This window comes from Dermacentor albipictus, chromosome 3 (assembly GCF_038994185.2).
Source record: "Dermacentor albipictus isolate Rhodes 1998 colony chromosome 3, USDA_Dalb.pri_finalv2, whole genome shotgun sequence".
In the NCBI taxonomy this organism is placed as follows: domain Eukaryota; kingdom Metazoa; phylum Arthropoda; class Arachnida; order Ixodida; family Ixodidae; genus Dermacentor; species Dermacentor albipictus.
In genome coordinates this window covers 41,189,038-41,203,800 of record NC_091823.1, presented here as the reverse complement: position 1 = coordinate 41,203,800, position 14,763 = coordinate 41,189,038, and the positions used below count along the sequence as shown (strand labels likewise).

The 14,763-nt window shown below is 42.1% G+C and overlaps 1 protein-coding gene across 7 annotated transcripts in view; it reads right to left on the bottom strand.

Annotated features, from left to right (window-relative positions):
* Window positions 1-13,373, bottom strand: part of LOC135902557 (inositol polyphosphate-4-phosphatase type I A-like) — a 64,460-nt gene extending 51,087 nt beyond the window's left edge. For 6 of the 7 annotated variants that reach the window (XM_065432696.2, XM_065432699.2, XM_065432701.2 and 3 more), the window contains exons 1-6: window positions 13,187-13,373; window positions 12,782-12,935; window positions 12,491-12,555; window positions 7,252-7,339; window positions 4,327-4,542; window positions 2,142-2,189 (exon numbers count right to left, since the gene is read on the bottom strand). In XM_065432696.2, coding sequence (XP_065288768.2) covers window positions 2,142-2,189; window positions 4,327-4,542; window positions 7,252-7,339; window positions 12,491-12,555; window positions 12,782-12,899 — 535 coding nt within the window. In that variant the 5' untranslated portion in view covers window positions 12,900-12,935; window positions 13,187-13,373. The remainder of the gene's footprint in view (window positions 1-2,141; window positions 2,190-4,326; window positions 4,543-7,251; window positions 7,340-12,490; window positions 12,556-12,781; window positions 12,936-13,186) is intronic. The other variant, XM_065432697.2, reaches the window with a different exon arrangement.
* Between the last annotated feature and the right edge of the window lie 1,390 nt (window positions 13,374-14,763).

The following is a 14,763-nucleotide window of genomic DNA, read 5'->3' as shown; positions in this document are numbered from 1 at the left end:
CTTGTACTTTACATAATGTTTGGCTTTGATTCCACAATTACAGTATGTTCCCTTTAGGTCAATACTAATTAAAAATAAATTAGTGAAAATCAATTAATGACTGCATTGACAATATACAGATAAACTTAGTTGTTCATCACTGCTGCTACAACTGCAGGCCAGCAAATACTATTATTTTGTCTCAAATTCCCCATCATTATTATACAGTACTGCTGAAACATCTCATAGATAATGCCTTCATCATCAGTGCATGCCTATGTTATGTTAAATCTAATGCACTACCATGTGGTAAAACTCTAAAACAGTTCAAAGTGTTAACCTCCTAAGCACTCATGCCTCGCTACTGTTCTTGAGCATTCACTTTTTCAATGAAAACAGAATTAAGATATGAGGACACATTCAAATACTAATTCTCATCAAAAAGGTTCCATTTCATAATTTTGTGATCTTATGCAACCCCACACGCTTTTCTAAATATAGCAAAATAATTCATGTTTCCACCTTGTGCTGTTCCAAAGTTACAGGGTAACTTGTAGGGTAGACCATGCCGGGTGAAACTGAAACTTACCGGATTTTTCGGCATATAAGACGCGGTTTTCTTCCAAAGTTTTCATTGATGCGTCTTATGTATAGAATTTGCTGAAGGTGGCAGGTGTTACACGGCAGCACTGGGAGCACAGATGCTTGGCAATGTGCGCAAGCTTGCGTTCTACGTACCTACGCATGTGCACGTGGTGCAAAATAGGTTGTGTGCATCGAAACACGACACTATTTTAGCCCTTACTCCATTGTTTTGGCGATGACGTGAGATCGCACAAGCATCTTGCTTTCCGAACATTTGTTTTGGCTCCCGCATCACTGAGTAGGTGTATGTTCAATTTGCACTCCTGCCTTGCCATGCTGACAACTGCTGACGAAAGTGCGGCATCGGCCCACCACGATAGGTAACGAGAGCGAGATGCTCGCCAAATATCGCCCCTAGCTCACCCTTGATATCGGCTTGAAATCGGACTTTTTTTTGGTGGCCAAAATCTCCAGTAGATCAGCAAAACTTAGTAGTTTAGCACGTCAGGATCGCGTAAGTATGGCATTTCACGATGAGGATACGTGAGTGCGAACCCACAACACGTGAAACGTGTGCGTCTTATGCAAAAGTGCAACCTATAAATTAACTTTTCTGCAAAAGTGGCTGTTCTTAGGATGGGGGGGGGGACTTACACAAGGGTGCAACTTGTACAAGGAAAATATGGTATATTCTTTATTCTTGTTTTTCTCTAAATGCAGATTTTGGTTTGTGCTGCGGCATCAATGATAAAATTGTCCAATGAAGATTTTCTTTTGAAACTTTGTAGGTTGTTTCATTACATTTCAGGGCATACAATGGACTAGGATTATTGAATTCTACTCATGATACTTGAAGCGGTCTGCGCTGGACGCATGAGAGAAGACGAAGAAATGGGCTAGGGGAGAAGTGAGGAGGAAGAAGTTGGAATAAAATGCAGACGACACCTGTCTCACTGAGATTGTCATTTCTGCTGCCGTTCTAGTTAGGAACGCTACAATACTTTATTTTGTGGCCTGTTATCTCTGATCATAGGCTTGCAAAAAGCTAGTTTTTGTGCGTCTGTGTTTAGTTTTTCATTGATAATTCCCAAAGCATGTATAACATTGCACAGCTCATAGGTATCCTTGCATAAATACCAAAGCATTATGGAATAGTGCAATTGGCTTCAAAGGCAGAAATGGTGGTGCAAGGGACAAATTTGCATTTTATTATGAAAAAGATTGAACAACGACATTACGAAATGTTTTTGATAACACTGACCACAAAAACAGCCTCAAAACAATCTTTCCAGCAAGGAACTGAAGTCCCATAATGTCATTCTCAAAAATAAAAATTTTTCTTCACAAAGTGTCATCATACCTTAATGCAGTGGCCTAGTCTGGTGTTTCTTTTCTTTTTTTTTCTACTTCTCAAGGGCATCTCTCTCTCTCTCTCTCTCTCTCTCTCTCTCTCTCTCTCTCTCTCTCTCTCTCACACACACACACACACACACACACACAGACAGAAATAAATAGAGAGAAATAAATGTAAGTGTCTTATTCGAAATCACAAAGTACAAAAGTAACTTTTCACTCACCAAGCCCAAGTTCAAGGAATGGCTCATTTTGAAGTGGGTCTTTTTTGCCTGCAAAATAAGCAGCATCAACGTAGAGCATCATTATATGGTATAAGATTAATTTTGTACTGATATCTTGTGCTATATCTTGCTAAGAACCAAAGAGCAAATAAATGAGCCTGAACGACCTGACATTTACTTATGTTTTACTAAACACAGCAACTGGTTTATGACATTGCATGAACCCTAGTGAGACTACCTATGGTATTCACAGATTTTGTTAAAATTTGACTACACATCCATAAGAACAGTTTCCAGTTACTTCAAAATATTGCACTTATTTTTCTTGGGTACTCTGCCTCCTCAGTTTGAAATATCTACTGGGTTAATGCTGCTTGTGCTTCAGGAGAAAGCTCAAACCAACTCAAAATAAAAGGTCGCGGCAGAGCTCATCTCACCATGACTGTTGATGGTAATGTGATTAGCATTCAAGATATGTAGCAACACATCATATTCATGAAATCCCATTTGTTTAAAGGGGTCCTGAACCACCCCTGGGGCTTGGTGAAATAACATAGTCCGCGGGTAGCATACGCTGCTGTGAACATCTCAGCCAAGCTTTGCTGTCATATGCAGTGTGTGGAGCTAGCAAGCAAATTGCGAAGTCACTTTTCTTTCAAACGCTTTCTTTTCAACAGAAGGCCGTGTCTTCCCTCTCTTCTGGACGGTTTTATTTTGTCATTCGACGCTTTATTTTGTCATTCCCTTATTCAGCTGCTATTCAACGATAGCTGACACCAAGCTGCAGTTCGCTACATGGCACAGACATCGCAGCCGCCGCGGGTTGCCGCCTAGAGTGCACTGGCTAAGCGAACTCTGGCTCACTGAGGACAAGCATGTTTGCCTTATGTTTAGCACGTCGTAGGCACCGAAGGCGGAAGTCATGGCGTCTACGTTAATATCCAAAATGAAATTTGAACTGTGCGTCACGATGACATTTGGAAGGCGGAGTGTAGTGGACATACCCCCCTGCGCCACAGCCTTCGCAGTGCAAGGCATGGAAGAAGGAACAGGAGCACAGCGGAGGCAGTATTTGACTGCCAATAACTCCGCTTCTGCTAAGCGCATTGAACTACTTTCTGCAGCAAAATATTTCTGAAATAGCCCATTGTCACTTCAAATGCATTCCTACACTTTGATAAAAAGTGGTTCAGGGCCCCTTTAAGATCTGTAGTGGTGCATTCTGATATTTCCGTAGCTTCAGCTATATGTCCCATATTCCATTATAGTCCCACTTAGCTATGGCTTGCCAAAGTTGCCCATGAGTGGGGGGCATGAGTATTGTATGACAGTCAATGCAGTGAAGACGATGAAATGATGAAGAAGGAATGACGTTGATGGCACAAGAAAGGCAGTATGTTGATGATGCCATTACGACAGCGGTCTGACAACGAATGTATGACGGCTGTATAACGACAAAGACATGATGATGATGGCATGATGAAAGTCATATCACAAAGATGTAATGACAACGATGCAACAACTACGACGGCGTCACAACCATAAGCACATATCTAATGGCCCAAGATATTAAACAAGTTGGGCCACTGGATCAGCATAGAAGGGTTGATGATGATTGCATGACGAAAGTCAAATTACAAAGCTGGAATGGCAACAATGGAACAAAGCCCTACAGCATCACAACCACAAGCACACCCAGTGCCCCAGCTGTTACACAACATGGGACTCTTTGTCGGCATACAGAAAGACAGACAAACAGAAAGACGGACTTGCAGATTGCAATACAGTTGAACATGGATATATAATCTGAAGGGGACCACAAAAAGTTTGATAAATAAGTAATTTGATATACAAAATAAAAATATTGTAAAAAAATTTGATGGGATTTTACAGCTGTTCATTCTACACCATAATTCCTTACATGTGGGATCGACATATCCAGATTCGACTGTAATATGACTCCGACGGACAGATGGACGGACAGACGGACGGACGGACGGACGGGCGGACTGACAGACAGACAGACTCAAAACGCCTGAAGTAGGCAAAGAATGCTAACAGCACTAAAATAAGCTTTAGTCTCCTGAAACAAACCAAATGGACTGAATACTAGGACTTACAGTTTGCAATATAACATGGCTCGACCAAAAAAATGCAGCCCACCAAACACCTGCTGCTGACTCACTAGAAGACGTGTCCACATCCTGCGAGCGCTTCCCAGATGGCCAGCTGTACAGGCCAGGATCGGACTCGCGCTGACGTGACAGGAGACGAGCACGGAGAATTTGCACTTCCTCGCGCACATGCTCGTAGCTAGAGTCTCGTAGCACGCTTGTCCATGCCTCGCGCTCCGACGAGCCTTGGGCAGCCATGTGTGTAGCCAGCTCATCCCCTTCAAAGGCTGCACAGTAATTTCAGGGCTGGTTCATTGCAGATACAGCACATCTTGGCACATATAACTCGCATACCAAATTACAAGCCTCAGAAGTGTACAAAAAATTGGTAACCCCACTTGGTATTCTTAACAACTTCTTTTTATGGCTTGTTGCTATATCAATTGCTAAACGCAGCAGTGCAAAACATGCAGACACAGAGATAGAGCTGAACACCACAGCATTGTGGTGTTTAGCTCTGTCACTTTTCATGCTCTTACATCTTGCAATGAAATACCAACACGACCAAACATCCACTCTTGTTGCCATGACTTGTCATTATGATCACTTCAAAAATGAAATGAAATTACTGGATTTAACACACTGCAGCAACACACAGGCTATCAGAGATGCCATAGTGGGACACTGCAGATAAATTTTCACCACCTGAGGGTTGAAGTGCGCCTAAACCTGAATACAACAAAATACAGCTGCTGTGGTTGGGAATCAGGCCTATGACCTTGTGCTCAGCAGCAGAACGGCACGGCCATGGAGTCGTTGCAGCAGCTACATCACAACGACCTTGTTGTTGTAGCACCCCCATGTGTAAATCAGACCTAAACTGAGAAACAGCTATAGCATCTGAACTGAGTTTCTTGCTATGGATTTAAATGATGAAGACAGCTGCTCTTATGCCATTTTCATATTACAGGTAAATGGCTTCCGGTCTTAACAGAGTAACTGAGGTTCTGGTTCAATGGCCCTTTACTATTTTTTTTCTAAAGAGACCTTTAAACAATGTATCTGGTATGGTTAATGTGCTCTTCTATTTCATATACAGTGAAAGCTCGTTAATTCGAACTTCAATAATTCGAATTTATGGATAATTCGAACTGTACGATTTGGTCCGGCCAAGCTCCACAGAAGTCAATGTATAAAAAAGTCCGTTAATTCGAACGCGAGAAGGTTCCCTCACGGATAATTCGAACTATGCTCGCCTGGCACACGGCCAGAGAAACGTGCCTACTGCTTACACACAAGGCTGTATTGCCTCCGAAACGGAGAGAACGGCGAGAGAAGGCAAAATCGGAAAAAAAGCTAACCGGCGCGGGGTCAGCCAGAAGGCAGCGGCAGCTGCCACCTCTCCGTTCTACGTAACCTGCGAGACTTCTTGCCCGTTGCGAATCTCGGAGGCTTTTCAAATCTTGTACAGCTGCTAATGTTGTGCGGAGATGGCACGGCAAGCGCCAAAACACAGCGAATCAAGTACGTCGCAGCTGCACTTGCAATCAAGAACCAACGAATGAGGGCCTTCGCCACCTTCACATGTTCAGTTGTCTCGGCAGTCTTCATCGGTTGTGCGCCTCTGTTTACAGCTTAGGAGGTATCGGCCATCGCGATTCATTGTGATGGTGTTAAGCCTCGGCTAACGTTCGTTTCGGTGGACATCGGTGGTGTGGCACAGTCGGACCCAGAGCTTCGACTTGAAGATGGCGGGTACCCGCGGCACATGTCATCACTTTCTGACACGCCAAATTTCTGACATGCCCTACTGCTTCCAAATCGCAGTGTACTGTTGCTCCTCTTCACTTTCGTTAGTTCGAACTTTCGTTAATTCGAACTGAAGCGGCTTCCCCTTGCGGTTCGAATTAACGAGCTTTTACTGTAATGACATTGTCTACAAAAATAGACGCGCATGTTCATGCTCATTAAAATTGTCTTCGTGTCTTGTTGCCTTCAAGGCCACAGATGGCCCCCTTTACATTCAGCTTTATGTCACAGTACCATTTACAATATCCAAAACAATACCGACTATGCAGTAAGAGCAGTATTACATTAAAAGAAATATGATGCCAATAGAATTCTTTATCAATGTTGTTAATGCCTTATGAGTGCAATGAGTGCTAAAGAAACATTAAGACAAGCTCCATGTGGTTGCCTGAAGCAACTACAAAGACCAAATATGTACTACTATAATTACAAATTTTGTGTAAAGAGGCCATTTTTCCAGTGTGGCCTGGTTGGACTTAGTCATCTTGACAGCTGAAGGAATCCATAACACCGCTATAATAAAATAGTTCGTGCATATAACTGGATATAACAATGCTAGAGCTTTTATAAGTGTAACCCGCACAAGTGTAAGTGCAATGCAAATGAAGTGGCCTATATATGTGACATTTCACCTTAAGTAATAAAACTCAGTTCAGAGTCTATGTCTATTATTTTCAATGTTTTTCAACACGCCGTTTCTTGCCTGCACAATGTGCAAGAGTGCCTCTTTAAATGCACTCCCTCACCTTTCACATTATTCTGTCCAACATGTTCAATGTGGCCAAGAAAAACTGCAAAATGATTAATACCAAAGCTCATTGATGTCAGATGATACAAGTAATTGAATAAATGCAGTACAAAAAAAATAATAAAGTGTTGTCTAAATATAACAACATGGTAGAGAGAAAGAAAGAAGCCATGTGGATGTTTATAAATCAACATAACGAACAAGGCAAACACAAGCACACTGCTCTATCTTTCTGATTATTTTCAGCATGGTGGAAAGTAACAAAAGTCATCATTCACGGTTGCACAATTTTCAAGGATTAAGGCACACCTGTAAAGTTTGAACACCTCCAATATCTTTATAAGCTAATCTATAGCATAGAACTAAAATAAAAAATTATGTAGGCCAGGTTTATTCCCCAAAGCAGATTGACCCAGGATGTCATGTGAACACAACTCACCAATGGTGAAACAATAGAGGCCTCCGGAAATGGGGCCATCCTTCACAGAATGTCGCTCGAGAACAATCACTCCAACCGGTTCAGAACACTGCAAAAATAAAAAGTGTGCCTTCTTTTTTTTTTACCTCCTTCACAGCTCACCAAGCCAGGTTTTTCCCGTCAATATGACACACATTCAATTGCATGCTCTGTAGACTGGACTGCTGCAGTCAGCAGGCTGAAAATAATTGTGCATATTTCTGCACAGAATGTCCCAATTTAATTGCTGATAAATCAATCTGCTGAAAATGTATTTTTAGTGCATCACTGCATTTTCAGTGATGTGTCACTGTGACACTATGTGGAGCTATGTGGAGCTATGTGGAGCTATGTGGAGCTATGTGTGCTATGAGTGACACTATGAGTGTCACTCATAGCACACAATATAGAGCTAGGTTCTGAATTTATCAGCCCATAGCATTCCTAAATGTGAACTCCATGCCTCAAACTAGAAAAATGACAGAGGCACAGGCAAAATATTGTCTGTTTATCATGGAGTGCTTATCAAAATGTGAGCTGTTCGTAAGTGGTAATAACAACACAAGAACAGAAGCCACCTATGTGGCTGCACAATGACAAGGCCGGCAACTTTCAAAGCGTTCATCTTTACATGCTTTTCTTCCAGCAGACTACATCTCTAACACCAGATTTTTTACAGTAATGGTCTAAAAAGAAATGTCCTTGACTGATGGAGCATATTTCAAGCACGATTATTTCTCTTCGTGCTTGTGATTCTGAGGAATACACTTCGAATGTCCAATTGTAGACGACACACTAAACAGCGAAATGTGTTTTTAAGGAGAGAGGGCAGGAGGCTGCTAGGCAGATTAGGAGCAGTGTTATAACTTTTCAGAGTAATAAAAGTAATAATTAAGTATGCCATCAACAATATGACAAATATATGTTACACTGACCGCTGTTCATTAAAACATGCCTTGGATCATTACAATTTGTGGTCTTCATGCAAAACAAGGCATAAAGGAGAAATCTGTGCAACAAATGGCAGAATGTGTAAACAGCTTCAACATTGTCCTGCTTGCTTAATTAGATAAGGCTATACACTGAGTGGCACTAGCTGAACACATAGCATGCTTTGTACGCAGTAACTTGCCACGTATTCGCAACCCAACATGAACATGTTGCTTATGCATAATAAGCATTTGAGTCATATGCACTGCAGAAGACAGATACTACTCATATTGAGATTTACAAGCACCACGGTGTAAAGTGAAATATGCTGATTTGCAGGAGATCAGCCTTGATGACTCAGTGGCCATTGCGTTCTGCAGCTGGGTACAAAGTTTCAGTCTTCATTACTGGCCTCAGCAGCCACATTCTCAATAGGCCAACAGGCAAAAACACTGATGTGCCTGAATTAAGGTATTGTACTCAAGAAATAATATGTATCACTTTAGGCCTAACCAATATGCATACTTTCGTTTCCCTCATCTTCAGTTCGAATTACAATGGCATAGTTTTCACTCTTACGCTAAGAGTCCATGTCACCTTCAGAGACCACCAGAGTGGTAAAGCTTCGCATTACTATGACCAGATGTATATCAGCATGACAATGCACTCCCAAGTAACTGGACTTATTGGATGTTCTATTTAAAATTTCCCTGTCACATTTCATTCCATGGGTACTGCACATGTTAAAGTCAAAATTAGTACAAAGCTCTTTCCTACGACAACCCTCATAGTCTACAGTGCAGATTCTGAACGTAACCGCCCTCTTTTCTATGCCGCTTTCATTCCTGTGCATTCCGTCTGCTCTAAAAGCGGTAAAATGTTTATCGTCTTCATGGATGTCACCGATTTCAGTCAACAGAACTGTGCGGACAAAGTACTGTATTAATGCTACTTGAGGGACAATTAGCGGAACTCTGGAGACGTATTCTCGGATGGTCGCTTTTAGCAATATCACATTCAGTGCACAATTATTGGCTACGTCACGGGTAAAGGATAGTATCGCAGAAAGTGATTGTCCGAAAATACCTCCCCTGTAAAGCTGGAAACCCTTGAAAAGTTGCTTTCCAAATGAAAACCCTCACCCACACACCCACCGTAGTAATTATTTGCAGGGAAATGTCACTGTAACACAAACAGGACCCCCATGAACATTGCAAGGAGCTTCCACTGGAAAGAATTTGGAATGATTGCGACAATGTGTTTTGAAGAATGTGGGCAGGGTTGGGGAGAATATATCCCCCGATGGGAATAATGCTTTTCGCCTTCAAGACCTTGAAAGACCCGAGCTACAGTGAGTGTGTGGATGAGGGTTTTTGTTTGGAAAGCACACGGAAAGCACTCACAAAGCACAATGTGTGACTCCTTCTTTTGCCTGTGCTTCCTCTGAGCACGTTTCCCAAAATCTGAACTGAAATATTTATCACATTGGTGCAGAGAAAGATGCAAGAAAGTTAGGACCTTTGTACTTATACAAAATTTTGAGGTTAGTGCTGGAAAAAAAATATAAATTACGAAAACAATTCCGTTTACAGATACACAGCACACTACAATACCTTCTTATCTGATCATTCCCCTCAAAAATATGCATGCTTGAGACAAAAATGCGGTCTGCAGAGGACATTTTGGATGGAATAAATATTTAGGGGTATTTAAGATTTAAGAATTTTCTAATTGCAATGGAGTAAGCCTAGCTTAAATTTGTGCCAACTATATTTTATTTTATGGGATGTTAAATATAATAGCACTTATTCACATCAGACAAATCTTGCCTGCAACTTCAGCTTACAGGTACTAGTCGCATATGCTGCATCCATTAGCTATGCCAGGTGTAAAAAGAGGTTTGTACTGAGAGCCAAGCTGGTGCTTCTTGCCTTTGAGAACAGTGCTTAATTGATTAAGACATTGGCACTGGCTGTGACAGCTCTTCTATGATGTCTTGTCAGCTACTAGTCATGCGATGAAAACAAGATGATTTCAAAGGCAGGTTTCATACATGTACAATATGCTGGTGTCTGTTGCACAAATCATAATCTTTTTTTTTTTTTCACATGGGAGTTGAAAGCCATAAAATAAGGAAAAAGTGTCCAAGGCGGAAGACAACCTATTCACTTAGCACTCTATAACTTGTTCAAATTGGCCTGCAGCTTTCGTTGATGTGTGGGATTTCTATATCCCAAAGCTACAGATTGTGTTATAACCCTCAGTATAGAAGAGTTCCCAAATAATTTTGACCCCCTGAAATTGATTTTGAGGACCTAAACCTAAGCACACAAGCGTTCTTACATTTCACCCCAGTCAAGATGCGACTGCTTCAGCCAGGAATCAAACTTATGACTTTATGGCCAGCAACAGAATTCTTAGCCACTGACTAAGCTGCTTGCAGCAAATGTGATACTCCATTGAGTCAAGTCAGGTTCAGAAAATTAGATAAATGATAGAAGCTGGAGAGAGAAAGGCACATCGCTAGGCTTTTTCATAAGAAAGGAAATTGATAATACCCTTTTTCTTGAATTTCCCACTTTATGTATTCTGTTTTCTAAAGTTGCAACTTAAGAAGTGAATGTGTGACATAACTATTTGTTTCATAAGAAGCCAACAAACAAAGGCACCAAGCACAACATAGGGGAAATTTTTTGTGCTTACCAATTTGATTAAAGAAATGATAAATTAATGGCAATAAAGTGGATGAAAAAACAACCTGCCGCAGGTGGTGAACGATCCCACATCTTCGCATTACACGTGCGATACTCTAACCAACTGAGCTACCGCGGTCCCGTTTCCCCATCCACTTTCTTGGGTATTTATGTTTTTACTACTATAACTAACCTTGGGAGTGTTAGCCTGCACCACCATTCACAAACCTTGACGGCAGTTGCCTTTTCTGCCGCAGGCGTCACGAGTATGCGATCTTTTTGGGTGAAGACAACTGGCCAATAAACCCACACATGCTACCTGAAGGCATCAATGTTGCTGGATTCAAAACTCCCGTTCATGTAATGTGGGGCTAACCGAGGGGCCCGATTTTTATTAATCATATCATAAGAAGCCAACAAACAAAGACATTAAGGACATCATAGGGGAAATTACTTGTGCTTACTAATTGAATTAAAGAAATAATTAATCAATGGCAATGAAAGTGGACGAAAAAACAACTTGCCACAAGTGGGGAACAATTCCACGTCATTGCAGTTGTTTTTTCATCAGCTTTGCCTCCATAGCTTTCCCGTCATAGCCACAGAATTCATCCATGAGTATAGTGTGGGTTGGGCGACCAGGGTGGTATTCTGTAAGTATCCACTAAATGGACTGTTCATGTCAGCGTGCGCTGAATGGATAGAGTTAGGGAGGTGGCGATGATGATTGGTGCCTGCCTTACTGGCTTCAAGCTCTATCCTAACAACGTGCACTGAAATAAACAGTCCACTTAGTGGAAACTTACAGAATAACCTGCTTACGTTTCACACTTTTTAGCTTGATCCATAAACACAGCAATCTTATCATATTGACAAGGTGCAATATTACATCCCATTTTTGCAGAAATGTAGATAGTTTTGAAGTTCTGTGTGTGGGGCAATGCAGCTGCACGAAGAGGATGTCAACAGCAGCTAATACATCCAGTACATGGAAAGACCAAATCATCGAGCCTGTTTGTATCTTTGCTGCCCCATAATTTCATTCACCATTTAAGAAAACCGACACAACTCATCTGATTATGAACATCAATTATAATGTTAATGCGATAAGCATTGAAGCAATGCAGCAACACATTGTCCTGCTAACATTGAAACATGTATGCGCAGCCGTGCTCCTCTGACACTTCTTACTGCACACGCTGCGTTATCAAGCAGAGCCTTGTAGGCACAAATATTGTAAGAATGGATCTACCCGCAACCAGCAATTCAACTGCAGAATTGTTGATTGTGACCTTCAATGATCCTGCAAGAAGTGTGGTTACATTATTTCAGTGTGGGTTTGAGGATGCTTTGACGATGCATTTTTGAGCTGACACTGGAAGCCGTCTCAGTATGAACCTCAGGGCACATTCTGAATTTGGCAAGAATGGGGTTAATATAATGGTTAATTAGGCACGCGTTTTCACAGCGAAACAAATACAGCGACAGTAGTAGCTCGTAATGAGATTTACATCTCAAGACATCGCGTAACTTAGCGCGGAGTATGACAGTTTTAATTACTAACCGAAGCCACACGACTAATCTAGAAATACACTTACCGGGTCTTTCGTCTTGTAGTAGAAGAAAAGGTTGCCTCTTAACCGGCACCACCGTTCCGTGAAGACTGCGTTAAGATCGAGAAATGTAATTAGTTAGGCAGTAATATCCGCCGGGCAGAACGAAAGCGTCTGCTTCAGTGCGCCTTCAGGTTCTGGTTATAAAACGCGCAAGATCAGTTGCATCCCACGTGACAGCAATATGGTTAAAACTCTCTTCAACAGGCGGCTATACGTAAGCAGGTCAAGAGAGACAAACGAATACAATTAAGCAAAAAAAGAAAGGCAGTTTACCATCATTTCGCCTGAAGAGTCCTTCCTGTCGCTCCTTGATGAAAAGCACACCCTCCTTTTCGAATTTGTACGACGGCTGTGATGCGACGGCGGCGATTTCCTTGGCATTGAATCGCATTGGCAGCGAAATTCATCAGGTCCGGCTCAAAGCAACCTGTGAAGAGGTTAATCTTATGCGCTATCAATTCCATTATAACACGAGCAATGCGGAAGCGGCTCTGGCCAATGGGGCTATACCACAGATGGCACAACACTGCTTTATACGTTACACTGTTTCTCGGATACCGTGTATTTTACAAAAACACATATCAGACCACTGGGTGCGAAAAGCGCAATAAGATAGCGTAGACCAGCTGACTGAATGCTCGAACGATCAGATCGACAAGTGCGAGCACAGCAACTTACCGCACCACTGTTCCTATCCCTACGGTCGCTGCGATTTCAACGTACGAGTGAAACATTTACGAACGAAACCGACGAAACCTACGTAAGTATGTGGGCTCCTTCGCAGCCCAAAACGCGTTCACAAATAAAAATACGCTTCAAACGAGAACTAACGCCAGCGCACAGCCGACGAGAGATGCGGATGACCGGCATCACTGTCTCACACAGGGCAAAATACGCAATGAATTTCCACGTAATAAGGCGTTCAGTATTAGCAAAAAACAACTGATATTAGTGCAGTTTATATTTAGTATTTAATTAAGTGGCAGCTTCTTACAGTATATTTTAATGGCGTGCTGCGTTTCACGTATCATCATCAACTACACTACGTGACGAAACTGTGGCGAAACACGAAACGTGCTTTATTCTATCCTTTATTCTATGATTCTATGACCAAACTGCCCAAAAGCCATCCGCTGGGAAGCGCACGTGTGGTTTATTAGCCGTATTCCCCTCCCGACCGACAGCGAGCTGCAGTATTTTTCTCCGGCTTCATCCACGTCACCATGAACTCCGAGGAAGAGCTCAAAAGTTTTATTGAAGGCGAAACCCAAAGGCAACGGTACCAGTACCTTGTGCACGATCTCACGGAAAAGTGCTGGGATGTTTGCATTGAAAAACCAGGCGCCAGGATGGACGCGAAGACAGAGAACTGCATTCAGAACTGCGTCAACAGGTTTATCGACACAACGAACCTCATTGTCGACCGTCTAGGAAAAACATCCATGGACTCGGAGCTCGTACAGTAAACTGAACTTGCGTTTACCTCCTACGCCATGGGCGCCGATGGGTTGCAACTAGATACCTGGATAACTGTCGACCACATAGTGCGATTGCTGTGGCAATAAATGCATATTTCATCGTTGTTGCTCTTTTATACTTTATAGTCTTTGTGTGCGTTTCCGTGTACCGTACGAATACGGGACCAGTCGATGTTGCCCTACGTTGAACAACTTGTGCCCAAAGTGCTCCGAAAACTGAAGCCAGACTGGGGTGGCTAGAATGACTAGGGTGGCTAGAAATTCTAGCCACCCTAGCCAGACCTATCTGAAAGGTGCCGAGTAGAAAGTTTTCATTTGACTTTATACCCCATATGCCTTCCGGCAAATTCTCCGGAATAGAAAATTAAAACTTTGCTAGCACCGCTCGCAAACAACGTGTCGCTAGGACCGTAAATTTCTACCCCGTGGTTAGAGCGCGATTACGTTAAGCGTCAGTCTTTAAACGATGTAATCCACAAAGTGCCACAAAACATTGCTGTCACAGCATAAGCACGAAAATATTAAATAATGCAAAATCGTATTGCAGACGTTCAAGAAAGTACGGCGCTATTGCATCCTGCCCCAAGAGCTTTATCATGGAGCAGTTAGGGCAACAGCAGTCAATGTGTAATGTTTGTATTACTAATACACAAACCAGAACAATATCGCCAGTCTGAAGATTGGCAAATACAAATATAGGTGATAAAAATTAATTACCTGCATGCAAGTAGCCCCACCAGACTTTTATTGTGCAAGGTGTAAAAGTCTGTTAGAAAA